The sequence below is a fragment of the Macaca thibetana genome, chromosome 15 (genome assembly GCF_024542745.1).
Source record: "Macaca thibetana thibetana isolate TM-01 chromosome 15, ASM2454274v1, whole genome shotgun sequence".
Lineage (NCBI taxonomy): Eukaryota > Metazoa > Chordata > Mammalia > Primates > Cercopithecidae > Macaca > Macaca thibetana.
The window spans coordinates 75716614-75738303 of record NC_065592.1 but is presented as its reverse complement, the minus strand read 5'-3'; the positions used below and the strand labels follow the sequence as shown (position 1 = coordinate 75738303).

Here is a 21690-nt window from a genome sequence, read left to right as displayed (position 1 = left end):
CCATAAAGCAAATATTGCAATGAAGTGAGTTGCATAAATTTTTTGGTTTCTCAGTCATATAAAAGTTATGTTTACACTATAATCAAGTCTACTAAGTGTGCAACTGCATTATGTCTTAAAAATTAATTTAAAACACTTGATTGCTAAAAAATCCTAACGATAATCTGAGCCTCCAGAGAGTTATAATCTTTCTGCTTGTGAGGGTATTACTTTGATGTTGATGGCGCTGACCGATCAGGGTGGTGGTTGCTTAAGGTTGGGTTGGCTGAAGCAATTTCTTAAGATAACGACAACATTTACTGCATTAATAGACCCTCCATTTCGTTAAAGATGTCTCTGTTGCATGTGACATTGTTTGGTAACATTTCACCCACTGTAGAATTTCTTTCAAAATGAGTCAGTCCTCTCAAACCCTGCCACTGCTTTATCTACTAAACTTTATTCTAAATCCTTTGCTGTATTTTCAACAACATTCACGGCATCTTCACCAGGACTAGATCCATCTCAAGAAACCATTCTTTTAATGCTCATGCATAAGAAGCAACTTATCTGTCCAAATTTTATCATAAGATTGTAGCAATTCAGTCACATCTTCAGCTCTACTTCTAATTCTAGTTCTCTTGCTATTTCTACCACATCCTAGTGACTTCCTCCATTGAAGTCTTGAACCCCTCAAAGTCATCCATGAGGGTTGGAATCAACTTCTTCCACATTCCTGATAATGTTAACACTTTGACCTTCTTCCATGAATCACTAGCATTCTTTCTGGCATCAAGAATGGTGAATCTTTTCCATAAGTTTTTCTATTTACCCAGCTCCATCAGAGGAATCACTATGTATGGCAGCTTAGCCTTACAAAACGTATTTCTTAGATAATAAGACTTGAAAGTTGAAATTACTCCTTGATCCATGGGCTGCAGAACGGATGTTGTGTTACCAGGCATGAAAATAATATGAATATCCTTGTACATCTCCATCATAGTGCTTGGGTGACCAGGTGCATTGTCAATGAGCAGTAATACTTTGAAAGCAATCTTTTTTTCTGAGCAGATCTCAACAATGGGCTTAAAATAGTCAGTAAACCATGCTATAAACAGACGTGCTGTCATCCAGGCTTTATTGTTCCATTTATAGAGCACAGGCAGAGTAGACTTAGCATAATTTGTAGAGCCCTGGGATTTTTGGAATGGTAAATGAGCACTGGTTTGAATTTCAAGTCACCAGTGGCATTAGCCCTTAGCAAGAGGGTCAGCCTGTCCTTTGAAGTTTTGAAGGCAAGCACTGACTTCTCCTCACTAGCTGTGGAAGTCCTAGATGGCATATTCTTCCAACAGAAGGCTGTTTTGTTTACATTTGAAAATCTGTTTGTTAGTGTCACCATCTTCATCAATGGTCCTTGCTAGATCTTCTGGATAACTATCTGTAGCTTCCACATCAGCATTTTCTGCTTCATCTTGCATTTATGCTGTGGACATGGCTTCTTTTCTTAAACCTCATGAACCAACCTCTTGTAGCTTCCAGCTTTTCTTCTGCAGCTTCCTCACCTCTCTCAGCCTTCATAGAACTGAAGATCAGTAAGGTCTTGCTCTAGATTGGGCTTTGGCTTAAGGGAATGTTGTGGCTGGTTTGATCTTCTATCTAGAACTTTCTCTGTATCATCAATAAGGCTGTTCACTTTCTTGTAATTTATGTGCTCACAGTAGTAGCACTTTCAATTTCCTTCAAGGACTTTTCCTTTGGATTCATAACTTGCCTTTTTAGTGCAAGAGGCCTAGCTTTCAGCCTGTCTTGGCTTTCAGCATGCCTTCCTCACTAAGCTTAATCATTTCTAGCTTTTGATTTAAAGTGAGAAATGGGTGAATCTTCCTTTCACTTGAATACTTAGAGGTCACTATAGGATTATTAATTGGCCTAATTTCATTATTGTTGTATCTGAGGGAATAGGGAGGCCTGAGGAGAGGGAAAAAGAAAGGGAAATAGCTATTCGATGGAGCAATCAGAACATATAGAAATTTATCACTTAACTTCACCATCTTATATAGGCCCAGTGTGTGGTGCCCCAAAACAATTACAGTTGACCTTTGGACATCACAGGTTTGAACTGTGTGGGTCCACTTATATGCAATTTTTTCAGCCAAACATTGATGGAAAATATAGTATTCACAGGATGCGAAACTTGCATATATGTAGGGCTGACATTTTGCATATATGAGTTCTGCAGGGCTGATTTCAGGACTTGAATATGTTCAGATTTTGGTATATGCAGGGGTCCTGTAACTAATTCCCCTTGTATTCTGAGGGACAACTGTACAATAGTTACATCAAAGGTCATTGATCACAAATAACCATAACAGGTATAATAATAACAAAGTTTAAATTTTGTGAAAATTACCAAAACGTGACACATAGACAGGAAGTAAGCATATGCTATTGGAAAAATTGCACTGATAGACTTGTACTTGCTCCACATAAGTTTGTCAGAAACCTTCAATTTGTGGAAAAAAAAAAAAAAAAAAAAGTCATATCTGCAAGGAGCAATAAAGGGAAGTGTAGTAAACAAAATGTGCCTGTATATCAATAAGAGGGATACCAGTTAGTGAACTGCTAGTTCAAAGGGTATGACTATTTACAACTTTGATAGATTATTAAAATACTTCTCAAAAGGTGTTTCCAATGTATCTGTACGCCTCTTTTCTTGTACCCTTTGCCAACATTGGATGTTATCAATCTTTTAATTTTTCTGCCAAATCAATGGGTAAATAATGCTCTCCTGTTATATTTCATTTCCTTAATTAGAACCTGAGATTGAGCAATACCTCATGTTTATAGGTCAGCTTTAATATTTATTCTTCTGTGGACTGCCTTTTCACATCCTTTGACTAGTTTTCTTTTTTTATTTTTAATTGTTTTATAGGTTTTATTCCCACAATGTATGTTAGGTATATTCCTTTGTTGTACATGTTTGTAACCTCCAAGTCTTTTAATTTTGTTTAGAATATCTTTTATAATACCTGGTTTTTTTTTTTTTTTTTTTTTTTGAGATGAAGTCTCGCTCTGTCATCCAGGCTGGAGTGCTGTGGTGCGATCTTGGCTCACTGCAAGCTCCCCCTCCCGGGTTCACGTCATTCTCCTGCCTCAGCCTCCCGAGTAGCTGGGACTACAGGTGCCCGCCACCATGCCTGGCTAATTTTTTATATTTTTAGTAGAGACGGGGTTTCACCATGTTAGCCAGGATGGTCTCGATCTCCTGACCTCATGATCCACCCGCCTTGGCCTCCCAAAGTGCTGGGATTATAGGTGTGAGGCACCACGCCTGGCCACTAAATACCTTTTATCGTTCAAACATGTCATACGCTTTTCTCTTTATTATAATTTTTGATTTAGGACTCTATTCTGTATTTTTTTAAATTATGTAAATATTGTTCATGGCTGGGCCAAGAAATATGCTGTAATCACATTTTCATTCTTATATAACTTTTTCCAGGGGTTAATTATTGCTTTATGATTTTTCCTTTGTATCTAGCTTTATTTTCATTTTCTACAAGAACTCTGTAAAGTAGTGGACTTCTCAATACAAAATTTCACGTCATCAAACCTGTCACATATGATAGTGTTTTTACTTCTTTTCTGGAGAAGTACCTCTTCGATCACAGTGTCTTACTTTATAGTGTGGACTGGAAGCTCTCTAGGTACAGCTATTATTTAGTACAGCTGTAATTTTTGGTCATTCCTTTCTCATCCTGGTAACTGTGTTTTCATCTATCTTATATTGGATCTGATTTTCTGAATCTCATGTTTGCCCTGTTTTTCTAGGTACAGCTTCTGGTATCTGTTGGTATTTTTAATGTGATTGAGACAAATTAGAAAATTAATTTAGAGAGGAATTTTACATTTTTCTCATACTGGATTTTCCTACCAAGAACATGGTTAATCTTCTGTATATTTAAATAAAAAGTTGTATAAGAGTGTTTTGAAGTTTTTGTTAATTATTGATATTGCATCCTTTTTGTTACAAATGGGGCTTTTTTCTTTATATAACTGACTTTTTGCATGTAAAAATATAAATATTTTTATATATGTACATATATTTTCGCATTTAAGTAACATGCTGCATTTTAGGCTGATTATATGTTCACATATGTATTAAGATACAATCAGGCCGGGCATGGTGACTCACGCCTGTAATCCCAGCACTTTGGGAGGCCAAGGCGGGTGGATCATGAGGTCAGGAGTTTGAGACTAGCCTGGACAACATGTTGGAACCCTGTCTCTGCTAAAAATACAAAAATTAGCTGGGCGTCTTGGCGTGTGCCTGTAATCCCAGCATCTTGGGGGGCTGAGACAGGAGAATTGCTTGAACCCTGGAGGCAGAAGTTGCAGTGAGCCGAGATCGCGCCATTGCACGCCAGCCTGGGCGACGGAGCAAGACTCTGATGGGGAGGCGGGGGGCGGGGGGACAAAAAAAATCATAGCATAGCTACATTTCCTAACATTTTAGTTTGTAGCATGAATACTTTAACTTTAGTAGTATATAATTGGTATGTAGTCTGTGGCTCACGCCTGTAATCCCAACACTTTGGGAGACCGAGGTGGGTGGATCACTTGAGGTCAGGAGTTGGGAGACCAGCCTGGCCAACATGGCGAGAACCTGTGTTTACTAGAAATACAAAAATTAGCTGGGCATGGTGGCACACGCCTGTAATCCCAGCTACTCATGAGGGTTAGGTGGGAGGATTGCTTGAGCCTGGGAGGTGGAGGTTGCAGTAAGCCAAGATTGTGCCAGTGCACTTCAGCCTGGGCGATGGAGCAAGACCCTCAAAAATACCGCATGTTCTCACTCATCGGTGGGAATTGAACAATGAGCAATTGAACATCGGTGGGAATTGAACACTTGGACACAGGAAGGGAATCATCACACACTGGGTCCTATTGTGTGTGGTGGGGGAGGGATAGCATTAGGAGATATACCTAATGTAAATGACGAGTTAATGGGTGCAGCACACCAACATGGCACGTGTACATATGTAACAAACCTGCACGTTGTGCACATGTACCCTAGAACTTAAAGTATAATAAAAAAAAAAAAAAAAAAGAAAAGAAATGCTCATGATTTCTAATCTCAACTTTTATATTGTATTAAATAGATTTCTAGCTGAGATAACTGGTATATTAGTTTAAGAAGGACATTGGAAAATAAAGTAAAACGATGGATATAGAATGAACTATAACTGGGAAGGTATGATAATCTGTATTTAGGAGGATCTTAAATATCAGACATAAGAATTTGTAATTCATATTGAGTACTGAGCCATAAAAGACATGTGAGCAATTTAGAAGAAAATGTATTTAGGTGAATTACTCTAAAAACGTGGAATGAAAAAATTTTTCAATATTTAACATGGAGTTGACTTTCTAAAACGTGCTGTTTCTTTTTCTTTTCTCTGCTTAGGAAATTGAACTTAGCTCATTAAGGGAAGCTTTGTCTTTCGTGTCATTAATTGATGGATATTATAGATTAACTGCAGATGCACATCATTACCTCTGTAAAGAAGTAGCACCTCCAACAGTGCTTGAAAATATACAAAGCAACTGTCATGGCCCAATTTCGTGAGTAATACAGACTTAAAAGTAAATTTTTAGAAAAGTAAATGATATATTTACAAAGAAGATTTAACAGAGTGATACATGTATGTTTAGGAAAAAACATTAATTTGACAAGTTTTTTTAAACAAAAGGCTATTTGCAATCAGATTACATAATAATTAGAATTATTTAGTATATAATTTACCATCTGTGTCCGAATCTATAATATTTATAACTTGTACAAATTTAACATTTGTTAATCATGCCTATGTGTGATTCGCTCCTGAATGTTAGTAAAAAAAGACCTCCAATTTATGTGTTATTAATTTTAAAATACTGTAAGGAAGCCACAGTGCAAAATTTGAAAATGCTTTATTTTTGGATAGTCCATCTCCTACTGAAAGGTTCAAACACAAGATGTATATGATGTCCACATTTCTAGACTAGTGCTATGTAGAACTTTCTGCAGTGATGAAAATATTCTGTATCTGTGCTGTGTAACACAGTAGCCACTAGCTACATGTGGCCGTTTAGCATTTGAGATGTGGCTAGTGCAACCGAGGAACTGAATTTTAATTTCTTTACATTTAAATAGCTACATGTGGCTAGTAACTATCATATTGGCTCACATGGTTGTAGATCCTTATTTTAATACTGGGTAAAGCCAGCTATCATGTATAACATGCATAACATCTATTTAGCTTAAGTCCTAATGATCTCTTAGGTGGGATGTGGTTTATATTGACAGCAGATTTGAATAACTTGAGCAAAGGGAAAATCTGGGATCGTGAGCATACTATGTTCTTTGCATTTAACCTACCCCTAAGTATTTGAGAAAATACATCTTGGGTAATATAAAGACTTGATTTAGTCTATGCTTAATATTTTTTTAGTAATGAATATGGTTGCTATGAAAAAGTTGTACTACTTGAACTTCGTCTGTAATTTACATGTTAAATATTTTTAAAACTCCTTGCCTTTATTCATGTATCCATAAATTCATTCAAACATTCTTTTATTTATATTTACTGAGTAACTACTATGTGCAAGCATTGGTTTATATATTAGAAATATGGTGATAAGTGAAACAGAATGATTCTTGCTTTTGTATAGATTAGATTTTGCTTTTCTTTCAAGGTGTGCAGCTTCAGAAAACAGAAAATTTTAAAAATCAGTTGTCTTTGTCAGTTGCCATGGTTCTTCTCTTAGACTTTGTTATCATACTAAATAATAAAATCATGCATTCAGATTTCTATGTCAGTAACTGCTATTGTAGAAGAGATATAAATATTTTCTGACATATTATCTTTATGGTTAAATGAAGTTTTCAGAGAATATGATTTTAAAAATACTAACTTTGTAATCAGCAGGCAGAAAAATCAAATGAACAAATTGTTCTTTGTGATTTTGTCTTATTTTTATTGGTTTTTAAAGCTATATAATTGTCCCTTGAAATGGTTTGAACTTATGCAAAATAGCTTGGTACTTTGATTTTTTCCTTTGAAGGATTATTGCTAAACATATAAAGTAGAGGAGACAGTTCTGACAGTTTTAGATTTGACTTTTGATTTTTTTAGATGACACTTGGTCATAATGTTATGGTGCTTGCTATATTATCATTCAAATTGCTTCTTCTTTACCTTTAGGATGGATTTTGCTATTAGTAAACTGAAGAAAGCAGGTAATCAGACTGGACTGTATGTACTTCGATGCAGTCCTAAGGACTTTAATAAATATTTTCTGACTTTTGCTGTCGAGGTTAGTATGTCACACTTATTAATAGTAACACTTTAGTTCATTTAATTTCCTCTGCATATTATTTACCATATTTCCTTTTTAATACTCAGAATTATAGCTATATATAGGATATAACTAGTATAATGCTTAATTTCCTCAGAGATTCTGTACAAATAAATAAGATACAATTCCCAGGGTTTATATAAAAATATAAAATAATTTATGTCTATCTTTTTATTTTGCATGTATTTTATTTTCTGATGTTGTGGTGTTACCAGTGTGTCAAAAGGTATTTCATCAAGTGTCTTGATGTTTCTTTTTTTTTTTGCAAAACTGGAAATCCCTGCACATGATGTAGAACAAAATAAATTGGAAGCAAATTTTCTGTTTATTAACAGTGGTTACAGAATTACAGGAAACAGAATTAGAGAAAAATAGGGCAATAACAAAGAAACAGACACATTGAAGCACTTTTAACTGGTGATTTTCTAATATTAAGAATAGTGGTCTACAATGCATGTTTTAAAGGTAAAACCCCACTGTTAATACAGATCATCTTGGATCTCATCTGTGATTATTTACTATCACTTATGAGGCAATTTCATAGTATAAATCCTAAGAACATTTATAGAAGCTTCCAAATTTATCTTGATTTTTAAAAATAGAGAAAATAAGAATTTTGTTATTCAATTATTTTAATTTTTATAAAATGCAACTTATATTTGGCATATGTAGAGGGTAGATTACAGAAAGTAGGTTACACCATCACTTCACCTTTGTGTAAAACTGGTAATCTATCCTAATTTCAAAGTATCCTCTTACTATAACAGATAATAGTACATTATATTCAAGTATCAATTCAAAAACTATATATATATATTTTATGTTCACTGTATGTGCCAATCCTAATATGAGAGCTATATATTAGAGAGTTTATGCTACAGCCCTATCTTCAAGAAACTTATCTACTGGACAAACAAAAATTTTCAAGTATACAAAAAATTCTAAATCGAACATGTAATTATCTAGCATAGGCAAATATAGACAGTAACAGACAGGTTTACAATTATTAAGAAAGGTTGGCTGGGTGTGTTGGCTCACGCCTGTAATCCCAGCACTTTGGGAGGCCAAGGCGGGTGGATCACGAGGTCAAGAGATCGAGACCATCCTGGCCAACGTGGTGAAATGGTGAAACCCTGTCTCTACTAAAATTATAAAAATTAGCTGGGCATGGTGGTGCACACCTGTAGTCCCAGCTACTTGGGAGGCTGAGGCAGGAGAATCGCTTGAACCCGGGAGGCAGAGGTTGCAGTGAGCCAAAATTGTCCCACTGCATTCCAGCCTGGCAACAGAGTGAGACACTGTCTCAGAAAAAAAAAAACAAAAACAAGAAAGGTCATTTGGCATAGGAAGAACTTGATTGACCTTGAGGTATTGGTAGATTTTATATAAATGTTTCTGAGTAGAATGAATATGTTTATAAAATGCACCTTAAAAAAATAGATGAACAAGTTCATAATATAGTGCATAAGACAAATATTTAAAAACTGCAAAATATTAAAAATGTCATATTAAAGATAATTATACAAATACAATGGTGGTGCAGTGGAATGTCTGAATGTTCACCTTTGCTTGTGCAATGAGGTGAGCATGAGAGAGGACCTCTTAGAAAAAGTGGTACTTGAACTGAGTTTTGATGAATGAATAAAGAAAGGTTCACTGCTCAGAAGAAGTGGGTATACATTCTTAGGTAGAGAGATAGCATGAAGAGTTATCAAGGCATGAAGCAGCATGGCATTTGCTTGAAGTGATTTAAGTCATTTAATATGGCTGGAACATAGGTTGTATGTTGGCAGTGGCAGGAGCTGAGATTGGAGATGGAGGCAGAAACCAGCTCATGGAAGGCTCTATATGCTACATTTGTTTTAGGCTTTATCTTACAAATGATGGGAAGCTATTAAGGATGGTATTACTATTGCTATTAATTATCATTGCCTTCTTCCATACGTTTTCATAAAATCAACTTTTAAACCACTTTTATAGGCTGAGAAATTGTAAATTGCCCTTTTGAGGAACTAAGTACTTCTATTACTATACTGGCACTACATTGGATTCTTGGTTCAAATGTTTATTCCGTTGCTTGTTCTTGTGATATCATTTTGTCAGAATAATCACTATGATGTCCATTGTGAGTATCCCTCCCTTTCTTTATAATTAAACTTATACAGCGAGAAAATGTCATTGAATATAAACACTGTTTGATTACAAAAAATGAGAATGAAGAGTACAACCTCAGTGGGACAAAGAAGAACTTCAGCAGTCTTAAAGATCTTTTGAATTGTTACCAGATGGAAACCGTTCGCTCAGACAATATAATTTTCCAGTTTACTAAGTGCTGTCCCCCAAAGCCAAAAGGTAAGATAATTTTCTAGTTATTTTTAAATTACTGGTCATGGATTGTGTATGTGGTGTGAAGTATCTTTAGTACATTGATTTCAAAGGATATATGAAAGAAGCAGCTCTAAAAGTTAATTTTATCTTATTCTGTTGTACAAGCATCATCAAATAAGATTGTTTACTTTGGTTTTGGTGGTCTAGAAGTGACTTGAAGTTCAATTATTCTAAAATGAGATTTTAAACATAATAATTTTGTGGTATGATGTCATTTATTGAACTAGTAAGATCTCACTACTAAATTCTCATGTTGTTTTAAGTAAAAATTTTCATATACTTTGAGGATTTTAATTGCTGTATTTTAAAAATAAAGATAGTAAAGTTGGAAATTCCTTGAAATAATGAGGCTTACTATTAAAAATTATTAAAATTTCTGAAAAATTGTATGAGTTAAGGAAGTTACTATAATTTTGAATTAATGAAATAACTGGCAGGAATACATCAAAATTCAAATTACATTAGTTAAGAAAGTGATTATAATTTTGAATATATGAAGTAACTAAGAATAATACATCAAAGTTCAATGAGTTAACCCCTAAAATAATTTTCTATTATAAAAAAGAACAATGAGGAGTTATTAAGCATTTCTTATATATAGAACACATTTCATTTTACTCCTCCTTGGCGCAATTCATATTTTCAGTGTATTTTGATGTGATATATATGTATTTTATTTTTTCAGATAAATCAAACCTTCTAGTCTTCAGAACGAATGGTGTTTCTGATGTACCAACCTCACCAACATTACAGAGGCCTACTCATATGAACCAAATGGTGTTTCACAAAATCAGAAATGAAGATTTGATATTTGTAAGTCATTAGATACTGATTACTGTCTTTTTTGTCCTTTTAAAACAACATCTGTTTTCTTGATTTACATTCATGTGTCATTTGGAATTATTTTGTTTTAACATATACAAATTTAGTTGTGATTTAAGTATTTTTCCTTTGAAAGATATACCAACCTTGTGTTAGATGTTAGCAAAATTAATTATCTTAATTATCCTAAGAATGGAATCTTAATTTTCTTTTTGGAAATTTAAAAATGATTCTTCACAAAAATTAAAAATTAAAAATATACAAAGACCTATATTGTTACTCTCAAGTTATCAAGAAAATAAGGGAAATTCAAGGGGTTAAAAATAAAGAAGAAACTGAGACAAAAATCCAGCCATCTCTCAGTGTCCATGAGGGATTGGTTCCAGGACTACCCATGGATACCAAAATGTGAGGATACTTAAGTGGAACCTGTGGGTATGAAAAGTTGGCCCTCCATATACACGGGTTTTACATCCTATGAACACTGTATTTCTTTTAAAAAGTAACTAGTAATTATTTTTAAAAATTATTTATTTTTTAGAGGAGGACTTGCTCTGTCGCCCAGGCTGGAGTGCAGAAATACTATATTTTCCATCTGAGTTTCCTTGCAGATGCAGAACCTGCTTTGCCAGTACAGAGGGCCCACTGGATTTATTGAAAAAATATCCACACATAAATGGGCCTGTGCAGTCCAAACCCATGCTGTTCAAGAGTCAACTGTAATCCATAAGATCTGATAATTTGGCTGCCAGGTGGTGAGACTGGTGATCAGCCACATTTATCAAGGGGGTTAAGACTTAAAAGCAATTTAAAAGGGCCAGGTCTCAGACCTGCACAAGGCAAGGAGTTAAAAGTGAGACTATCCCTGAATAAAACTAGGACCCTTAAGTAAATACATCCTCAGTAAAACAATATATAGAATGTGAAAAATTCACCCACTGGCAAGCAGAGAAGAAAAGGAATTTTGTCATTTTTAATTGGGTTTCTAGTGAGGAAAAGCAGTCTCTCCTAAGAATTTGTCATCACAAGCTTTTGAATTTGGGTTTCATTATACTACCTACATAGACTGAGAAACTCTAAATTAAATGTGGTCCTCTCCTAATATTGTGTGGTGCTTAGAAGAAACAAAAAAATACTCTTAACCTAGGCAACCCATGATTCCCACAGATAAAACCATTCCAAACATGAGCTTTTAATAGAAAATTTAGAAGCATACAAGGAAATAATGCAGGATTAAGTAAGAGTCAGTAGACCAACAAACATCAAAATTAGAACTCCAGGAACTTCCTATCACAGAATTTTCAGATACAGACTATAAAATACATATACATGTTTAAAGATAGAAAAGGAATTGAAACCATGGAGAAATAAGACATTGTTTTAACAAACAAAAAAGATTTCAGGAAAACATAGAAATGATAAATATCGTCACTGACATTAAAACAGAATATACAGGATGAAAAGGAAATTACTTATAGCTGAAGAGAGATGTGAACTGCAAGCTAGATCTGAAGAAATTATTAAGAATGTAGGGGTTAGGGAGAAAGAAATGGGTTATATGAAAGAGGGATTAAGGGGCGTTAGGCAGAATGAGAAAGAACAACTGATATCTGAGCTCTTTAAGGAGACAAGTCCTCATGTGAATAATAGGAAACAGAGTGGCCAGGTAACTTGACTAACATTACAAAACTAATAAATAGTAGACCTTGGATTTGAACACAAGCAGCGTTACTTCAGAGTGCAGGCTTTCAACAATTACTTTGTAAAGATATGCAAGAAATACTAGTATTAGTAGTAATAGCTAATACTTAATGCACATTTACTATGTGTCATGGACTGTACTAAGGGCTTTTTGTATTTATTCACTTACTGTTTATAACAATCCTATGGGAAAATAGTTACTTTTCTCATTTTTCAGATGAAGAAACCAAGACAGCTGCAGCACAGAGATTAAATAGCCTGTACAAGGTCATAAAAGTGGTAATAAGAAAAAGTCAGATATTCTGCCTCTGCAGACCACATTCTCTATTGTACTAGTAGGAAAGGCAAACAAAATGATTCTCATGTAAGCAAATGTAGGTAAACACTGACTCTGTTTTTAAAAAGTGATAATTATAGCCCATTCAGGAGATTTCAAAACCAAGTAGAGCCAAAATACACTTAATTCATTAATCCTTGTTTTCTGTCTCTCATTAATATTTAAGGAAGCAGAATAAAAGAATTAATTTGGAGTCTCAAATCTGGATTTAGACTCTAAGGAAAATACTTGCTTATGGATTAAAAAAAAATTCTTCCTCATTGAACGTATTTTCTTGTTCCTACTTTGTTCTCCATCTTTACTCATTCGTTACTTTTACCTTTTTCTCTTGAAGAATGAAAGCCTTGGCCAAGGCACTTTCACAAAGATTTTTAAAGGCATACGAAGAGAAGTAGGAGACTATGGTCAACTTCATGAAACAGAAGTTCTTTTAAAAGTTCTGGATAAAGCACATAGAAACTATTCAGAGGTGTGTATGTTCTTTAGTTCATGTAGTTTATGCTGTTTAAAGATGTACTCTCATATTCATACAACATACTCGTGTGCAGCTTTTCAAAATTGTAAGTTTTAAATGTATCAAGGACTTCTCTGAGGATATATTCTTGTGGGGCTATAGAATTACAGGGTTTGAAAATTACAGGATTACAAAAAATTAATTCCAAACTAATTATGTTTAGCATGTTAGGAGTGTTATTACATTTCTGCATATACTGTGGCCATGATTTTCAAACTTGGCTCCCCAGAACTTTATGGGTTACACAGAGGTTCTTCTACAATTTCATTTATTTAAAAAAAAAAAAAAAGTTTCAAAGGCACTGTACTAAGGAACATACTTAGTGAAATCTGGATGCCTCTGGGCATCATCCAGAGATGCTAGCTGGCAGACCCTGTGGCCAGTTGCCAGAGCTCTGAACACAGCAAGATATGATACTTACAATATCTTAAAGGGTGTTAGTGGAAGATGATGTGAAAAGTTCAAGCCAAAGAGTTGTTCTAATCCAGAACACCACAGTATTGGTGATCGTGATTCACTAAACAGTCATACCCAGTGCTTCTAGTCAATGTCTAGTGGAATTGGAGTGATGTTAAAACTATGCTAGTGTCCTAACACAGATGTCATGATATTTTATCTGCACATTTTTAATTCTTTAGGAAGTATTATTTAAAGGCTACATCCATCCAACTCAGTTCCCTATATCTATCTCTGATGTCTACCTCTGGTTGTACATCTGTCCTCTATTTCAGGTGTTAAGCATCAAGCCTGTTTGACTGGCATCATTCATGATTCCTGTACCACTCTTGCTGTCTCTCACTTTGATCTCCATATTCCAGACTTACACAGGGGTTTCCTCAGAACGTTGATGGTCGTTGCAGGTCCATATAAAGGGACCAAAGCACATTGTATCCTTATCTATAGTCATGCTGAGAGTAGGAGAAAGTGCATCTTTATTATGGCAGAGAGAATTTTCTGAACTGAGTACTTATGGACAACAGTCAAACAACAATTCTTTGTACTTTTTGTTTTTCTTTTCCTTAGTCTTTCTTTGAAGCAGCAAGCATGATGAGCAAGCTTTCTCACAAGCATTTGGTTTTAAATTATGGAGTATGTGTCTGTGGAGAGGAGAGTAAGTAAAACTACAGGCTTTCTAATGCCTTTCTCAGATCATCTATTTTTGTTTATATAGAAAATTCAGTTTCAGGATCACAGCTAGGTGTCAGTGTAACCCATAATTTAACAGGAATTAAATATTTTTGAAACTGAAAACACTGTAGGACTGTTCAGTTATATCTTGTGAAAAAGGAAACCAATGAATAAAGTTAAAAGTAGAAGGTTACAATGCCCAAACAATAGAGTATTATAGGAAACAAATGTCTATAACATTTTGTGTTCATGACAGCAAAAGAGATTATGGCAGGTTCAACATAGCATTGGAATAACTGGCCTTTTCATTACAAACTTCTCTGGAATTATGAAGACAAAGCATATAAATGATACACTTAATTTTTAATGGAACTGACTGAAAATATTGTGTTGATATGATACTAGATATATTTTTTGGTTAAATTTAGGTTGTTCATAGAAACTACTAAAAGTATAAATCATACCCCAAGCTTTAATAGTATACAGGCATGCCTCATTTTATTGCACCTTGCTTTATTGTGCTTCTTAGATATTGTATTTTTTACATATTGAAGGTTTTTGGCAACCCAGTGTCTAGCAACTCTGTCGGCAACAGTTTTCCAACAGCATGTGCTCATTTCATGTCTCTGTGTCACATTTTGGTAATTCTGGCAACATTTCAAACTTGAAAAAAAACCATATGGTGATCTGTGATCAGTAATCTTTAATGCTAGTATTGTAATTATTCTGGGGTGTTTCAAACAGAGAGAATATAAGAAGGCAAACTTCATAGATAAATGCAGTGAGCGCTCTGACTGCTACATCAATGAGCCATTCCTCTGTCTCTCTCCCTCTCCTGGGGCCTCCCTATTCCCCAAGACAACAATATTGAAATTAGGCCATTTAGTAATCCCATAATGGTCTTTAAATGTTCAAGTGAAAGGAATATTCACCCATCTCTCACTTTAAATCGAAAGCTAGAAATGAAGCAGCAAATGTTGATGTGGAAGCTGCAGCAAGTTATCCAGAAGATGTAGCAAAGACCACTGATGAAGATGGCTTAGTGAGGAAGGCATGCTGAAAGCCAAGACAGGCTGAAAGCTAGGCCTCTTGCACTAAAAAGGCAAGTTATGAATCCAAAGGAAAAGTCCTTGAAGGAAATTGAAAGTGCTACTACTGTGAGCACATAAATTACAAGAAAGTGAACAGCCTTATTGATGATACAGAGAAAGTTCTAGATAGAAGATCAAACCAGCCACAACATTCCCTTAAGCCAAAGCCCAATCTAGAGCAAGACCTTACTGATCTTCAGTTCTATGAAGGCTGAGAGAGGTGAGGAAGCTGCAGAAGAAAAGCTGGAAGCTACAAGAGGTTGGTTCATGAGGTTTAAGAAAAGAAGCCATGTCCACAGCATAAGTGCAAGATGAAGCAGAAAATGCTGATGTGGAAGCTACAGATAGTTATCCAGAAGATCTAGCAAGGACCATTGATGAAGATGGTGACACTAACAAACAGATTTTCAAATGTAAACAAAACAGCCTTCTGTTGGAAGAATATGCCATCTAGGACTTCCACAGCTAGTGAGGAGAAGTCAGTGCTTGCCTTCAAAGCTTCAAAGGACAGGCTGACCCTCTTGCTAAGGGCTAATGCCACTGGTGACTTGAAATTCAAACCAGTGCTCATTTACCATTCCAAAAATCCCAGGGCTCTACAAATTATGCTAAGTCTACTCTGCCTGTGCTCTATAAATGGAACAATAAAGCCTGGATGACAGCACGTCTGTTTATAGCATGGTTTACTGACTATTTTAAGCCCATTGTTGAGATCTGCTCAGAAAAAAAGATTGCTTTCAAAGTATTACTGCTCATTGACAATGTACCTGGTCACCCAAGCACTCTGATGGAGATGTACAAGGATATTCATGTTATTTTCATGCTTGGTGACATAACATCCATTCTATAGCCCATGGATCAAGGAGGAATTTCAACTTTCAAGTCTTATTATCTAAGAAATACATTTTGTAAGGCTAAGCTGCCATAGATAGTGATTCCTCTGGTGGATCTGGGTAAAGTAAGTAGAAAAACTTATGGAAAGGATTCACCATTCTAGATGCCAGGAATAGCATTCATGGTTCATGGAAGGAAATCAAAATGGTAACATTAATAGGAATTTGGAAAAGTTCATTCTAACCCTCCTGGATGACTTTGAGGGATATGGTACTTTAATGAAGGAGGTCACTGCAGAGGTGGTGGAAACAGTAAGAGAACTAAGAAGTGGAGCTTGAAGATGTGACTCAGTTGCTACAATCTCATGATTAAACCCTGAAAGAATGAGGTGTTGCTTCTTATGGATAAGCAAAGAAAGTGGTTTCTTAAGATGGAATCTACTCCTAGTGATGATGCTGTGAAAATGGTGAAATGACAACAAAAGGCTTAGAATATTACATAAACTTGGTTGATAAAGCAGTGGCAGGGTTTGAGAGGACTGACCCTGTAAAGTTCTACTGTGGGTAGAATGCTATGAAACAGCATTGCATGCTACAGAGAAGTCTTTCATGAAAGGAAGAGTCTGCAGTGAATATCATTGTTGTCTTATTTTAAGAAACTGCTGCAGCCACCTGAACTTTAAGCAGCCACCACCATGATCAGTCAGCAGCCATTAACATCAAAAGGCAAGATCCTCCGCAAGCAAAAAGATTACAACTTTCTGAAGGCTCAGATTATCATTAGCACCTTTTTTGGCAATGAAGTATTTTTTAAACGTATATTCTTTGTTTTTTTTTTTTTTAAAGATATAATGCTGTTGCACACTAAATAGACTCCATTATAGTGTAAATACAAGTTTTATATGTATTGGGATACCAAGAAATTAATGACTTGCTTTATTATGGTAGTCTAAAACCAAACTGGTAATATCTTCGAGGTATGCCTGTATTTTAGTGCCTCACAAAGTTTACATTCAAGAAAATTGTTTATATAATTCCCTATTTTCCACTAGTAATGCAGATTAAATCCACATCTACACTTGTATAACATTTTTTCATATCTTTGAAAATTGATAGTATTTTCAAAAGCAGTGGTTTGGAACCTGTTATATGGAGGTATCTGAGAGGCTCCTGTGGACCACGAAGGAGTCCAGGATTGTTTTTGGAAGCCAACACTTGTTTTTCTGGAAAAATATGTTTTATATTTTTTTTTTAAAAAAAGTTTTAAAGATAAAGCAGCACAAAACATTTTTGTATTTTTTGCAGAATAAATTAAAAGATTAAATGGAGCTAGAACTCAAATTCTCCTTTATGTCTATAATACTATAGACATTGTTAGTAATTTTTGTGTGTAGAAGAACTTCAGGAAGGTTTGAATGTCTAAAATGTTATGTGGATGATAATTAAGTGAGAAATTTTCATTTTTTAAAAAAAAGCAGCCATAATTCAGTACTAATATATAAAGGTGTGCTGGTATATTATATATTATACATTTATGTTATATATATATAAAAAATAACATATAATTGTTTAGACTCCTACTCTTGCTGTTGTAAGTAAACTAAAAACCAAAAATATAATGCTGTGTATCCACTAAGTTTTCTTTGAAGTTTTGAGTTTTGCCTAATTTACTTTCTTTACCTATAATAGTCACATGTAAGTATATGAAGATTTAAATTACATATATTTAATTAAATTTATACTTAAGCCTTATTATTACTTATATTTTAATGCAGATATTCTGGTTCAGGAGTTTGTAAAATTTGGATCACTAGATACATACCTGAAAAAGAATAAAAATTGTATAAATATATTATGGAAACTTGAAGTTGCGAAACAGTTGGCATGGGCCATGCATTTTCTAGTAAGTAGTATATCCATTTTATCAAAAAGACACTGTTTTATTTTATAAAACAATATACAAATTATCTTTACCTGGAAACAAAAAATAAATCTGTAATTGGATGCCAATTCATGTAAAACAGTCTGTGTTAGGTGATAAAAGAGATTACTTTAGGCATATGTTTATGTATGTAAAATCACTTTTGAAAAAAAGTTTTGTCATCCCATCAATATCTTAGAACTACTAATAGACAGTCTGTATTTTGTGTCTTTTGGATTTAGAAAATTCAACCAAAAATTATGCAGCAACATGTGCTTCTCTATTTTTGGGCCATTGTACATTATGGTCCATGAGAAAGCAGCGTTGACAGAGAAGAGTACCAGAGGGCCTGCCAGTGATCAGACCCCTCAGGGTGCCACCTATGTTCTGCTGCAGAACTGAAGTAGTGTTTCTTAATGTCAGCTCCCATCCAGAAACACAAACCATCTCAGCCTTAGAACTCACATTAAGTGGCATTGGGTAGTTTTAATTTATTCATTTCATCACAAGCATAGATTATTGTGTTATTTAAAATGTAAAACAGGAAGCATAGTTAGGAGTCATAAATTTCCTTTTTTCTCAATGCATGCCTCCAAATTAATATTTATTATACTATCTTATATATTTTTCTTCTTTAAATCTGTTTTGGGGGCTTGAACTACTAAATGCTCAAATATTTGTGGATTGATATTTGAATATATGTGCGTTTAACTCTAATAGGAAGAAAACACCCTTATTCATGGGAATGTGTGCGCCAAAAATATTCTACTTATCAGAGAAGAAGACAGGAAGACAGGAAATCCTCCCTTCATCAAACTTAGTGATCCTGGCATTAGTATTACAGTTTTGCCAAAGGACAGTAAGTTCTAGAGGGATTATATATAATGTTACTAAACTTTACTTGGGCAGTGGTGTAAAGAGCATATTGTTAATTTTCCTTGAACTCCATTTAATTCATATGTTCCTGATTAATAATAAAAGTATCTATCACTTTTAGCCATTTAAATTGTTAGTTAAATCTTAGTCTCTATTTTTCTTTCTTATAAGCATATAACTATGGACTGTGAGGTGATTTTTTAAAAACAGTTTTAATCTCTATATATGAAGGATAGGATTTTATCTATTTTTAATATGAGGTTTTCTAATATTCCTTGAGCCACAAGTACATTTTCTAAATATTTTTTTCTTCTCATCACTAAATAAAAATTTATCTAGCCTGAGATCTTAGGATTTTTTTCTACCCTCTGTGAAGAAATTAGTTTAATTATCCAGCTAATTCTGACTTTTTAAAACCTTAAAAAACTTTCATTTGTGTTTGTTAATCTTTACTACTTAACACAGTGGGTTAAAAATACAAATTTCAGTCAGATAGTTGAGAGGGGTTTTTTGGGGGGTCTAGATAATTATAAATGAATTTTGTTATCTTAGCTAATTTGTCTAATTGGATGTTCCAAATTTAGATTCTAAATTGATCAATTTAAGCCAATAGTACATAATGACTTATCTGACAGTGAAGACAGTGATAACTGGGCAGTAGTACAAGAGTATGGCACAAAATTCTTACAGGGTCTTACATCTGGTATTCTGGGAAATTTTATCCTTTGGAATCAGAAGTGAAGATGGAAAAAAATGTATTCATATGGTGAACGTAGTTTTCAATCAATCAATTTGTCTGTCTATGTCAGAATACTAGAAAGTAGGGTTATATTGCTGCTTCCTTTCTTGAATACAGTCCTTCTGGTGGAATCAAAGACCACAGAAACTTTGCTTGAGAAATTCCACGATTTGAGCAGAGCCCACCTGTATCAATTCCATATACCTAGAATATTTTGGTGCAATTTAGCCATGCCTCAGCTATAAACGCTTGTTGGTCCTTGGTTTTTTTTATCATCTGCAAGTGAGAATTGCCAAGGCTATTAAATCAGTAGAACATCTCTGAATGATGTAACATTACCTTATGAAGAAATACCAAAAAGTATCATGGGACAATTTTAGGATAAACTATATTAAAAAAAAAAGATTTGGCCAGGCGCAGTGGCTCATGCCTGTAATTCCAACCCTTTGGGAGACTGATTGCTTTATCACTTAAGCCCAAGAGGTCAAAGCATAGTGAGCTGCAATTGTGCCACTGCACTCCAGCCTGGGTGACAGAGTGTCACCCTGTCTCAAAAAAAAATTTTTTTTTTTGAAGGTAAAACTAATGAAAAATGGTATGCCAGTTGAGACACTATGGTTTAATGGAAAGATTAATTGATTCAGAACTCACTGTACAGGATTCTAATTCTGTCTCTGCTGCTAACAAATTGTGTGGCTTCGGGCAGATTACTTAATCATGTGTCTCCATGTTGTCATCGTTGAAGATGAGATATTGAACTAGATGACCTTGAAGGTCCCTTCTGGCTCTTAAGCTTATGCAGTCATGTGCACTTACACATCCACCCCCTCCAAAATACAGAAAATAGACCTGATTATTCAAATGATTTGAACTTTAAAGCTATTTACATATAAAAGATTGGTTTACTTGTGAATTATTTAACCCTACTCTGTTCTTATCATTTAAAAGTTCTTCAGGAGAGAATACCATGGGTACCACCTGAATGCATTGAAAATCCTAAAAATTTAAATTTGGCAACAGACAAATGGAGTTTTGGTACCACTTTGTGGGAAATCTGCAGTGGAGGAGATAAACCTCTAAGTGCCCTGGATTCTCAAAGAGTAAGTTTATATATAGACTAAGTTAGAATTACTCTATCTCTGAACTTTCATATTACTTTCACATGATTTGTATTTTTTAGCCCATCTAATTTTTAAAAGAAGGTTGGTGTGGCATTACACAATTTATTCTCTTTGTGGTTCTTTAATTATAGAAGCTGCAATTTTATGAAGATAGGCACCAGCTTCCTGCACCAAAGTGGGCAGAATTAGCAAACCTTATAAATAATTGTATGGATTATGAACCCGATTTCAGGCCTTCTTTCAGAGCCGTCATACGAGATCTTAACAGTTTGTTTACTCCAGGTATGTATTTATGGAGTGATCTTATTGATTTTCCAGCTTTCTATCTTTATTGTATTTAATGAATCATTACTAATTTTTAATTCCTTTAAAACATTTTCTTGATGTCATTTAGGCCCTCTTAATTTCTTATGTTCATATGGCTTTTCATGCTTTATACATATTCTAATCTCCTTGAGTGAGAATTATTTCCTTTTTTAAAAAAAGACCTTTTCTCTTTCAGTAACCTAATTTTAGTTTTCCATTTAATGAGTTGTAAATTATAGTGTTTTTTTTTTCTGCTTAAATTGACTTTAAAAAAATCAATTCTTTTTAACGTTTCTCATATTTTATAAATGATTGATTTTCTAAACATGAGCTGTATTTGTTTTGGTTTGTTCTCTCGTTTTTCAAAATACTGAGCTGAAATGCATGTGTTTGACCTATAGGTGCTTTCTACCCTAGTACTACTCACCTTTCTCACAATAAATATCAGTATATTACCTTACTTTATGAATATGAAAACTACTTATTTTGGAAAACAAATATTTATCCTTTGCAAAGTCTCTCTTGAAAGC

At 34.4% G+C, this 21690-nt stretch overlaps 1 protein-coding gene across 3 annotated transcripts in view; it reads left to right on the top strand.

The window, feature by feature from the left end:
* Nucleotides 1-21690, top strand: part of JAK2 (Janus kinase 2) — a 160792-nt gene that overhangs the window by 81279 nt on the left and 57823 nt on the right. For all 3 annotated transcript variants that reach the window (XM_050761094.1, XM_050761096.1, XM_050761095.1), the window contains 10 exons: nt 5450-5607; nt 7230-7341; nt 9549-9735; nt 10457-10584; nt 12966-13100; nt 14169-14256; nt 17973-18100; nt 18839-18977; nt 20682-20833; nt 20986-21136. In XM_050761094.1, the coding sequence (XP_050617051.1) occupies nt 5450-5607; nt 7230-7341; nt 9549-9735; nt 10457-10584; nt 12966-13100; nt 14169-14256; nt 17973-18100; nt 18839-18977; nt 20682-20833; nt 20986-21136 (1378 nt within the window). The remainder of the gene's footprint in view (nt 1-5449; nt 5608-7229; nt 7342-9548; nt 9736-10456; nt 10585-12965; nt 13101-14168; nt 14257-17972; nt 18101-18838; nt 18978-20681; nt 20834-20985; nt 21137-21690) is intronic.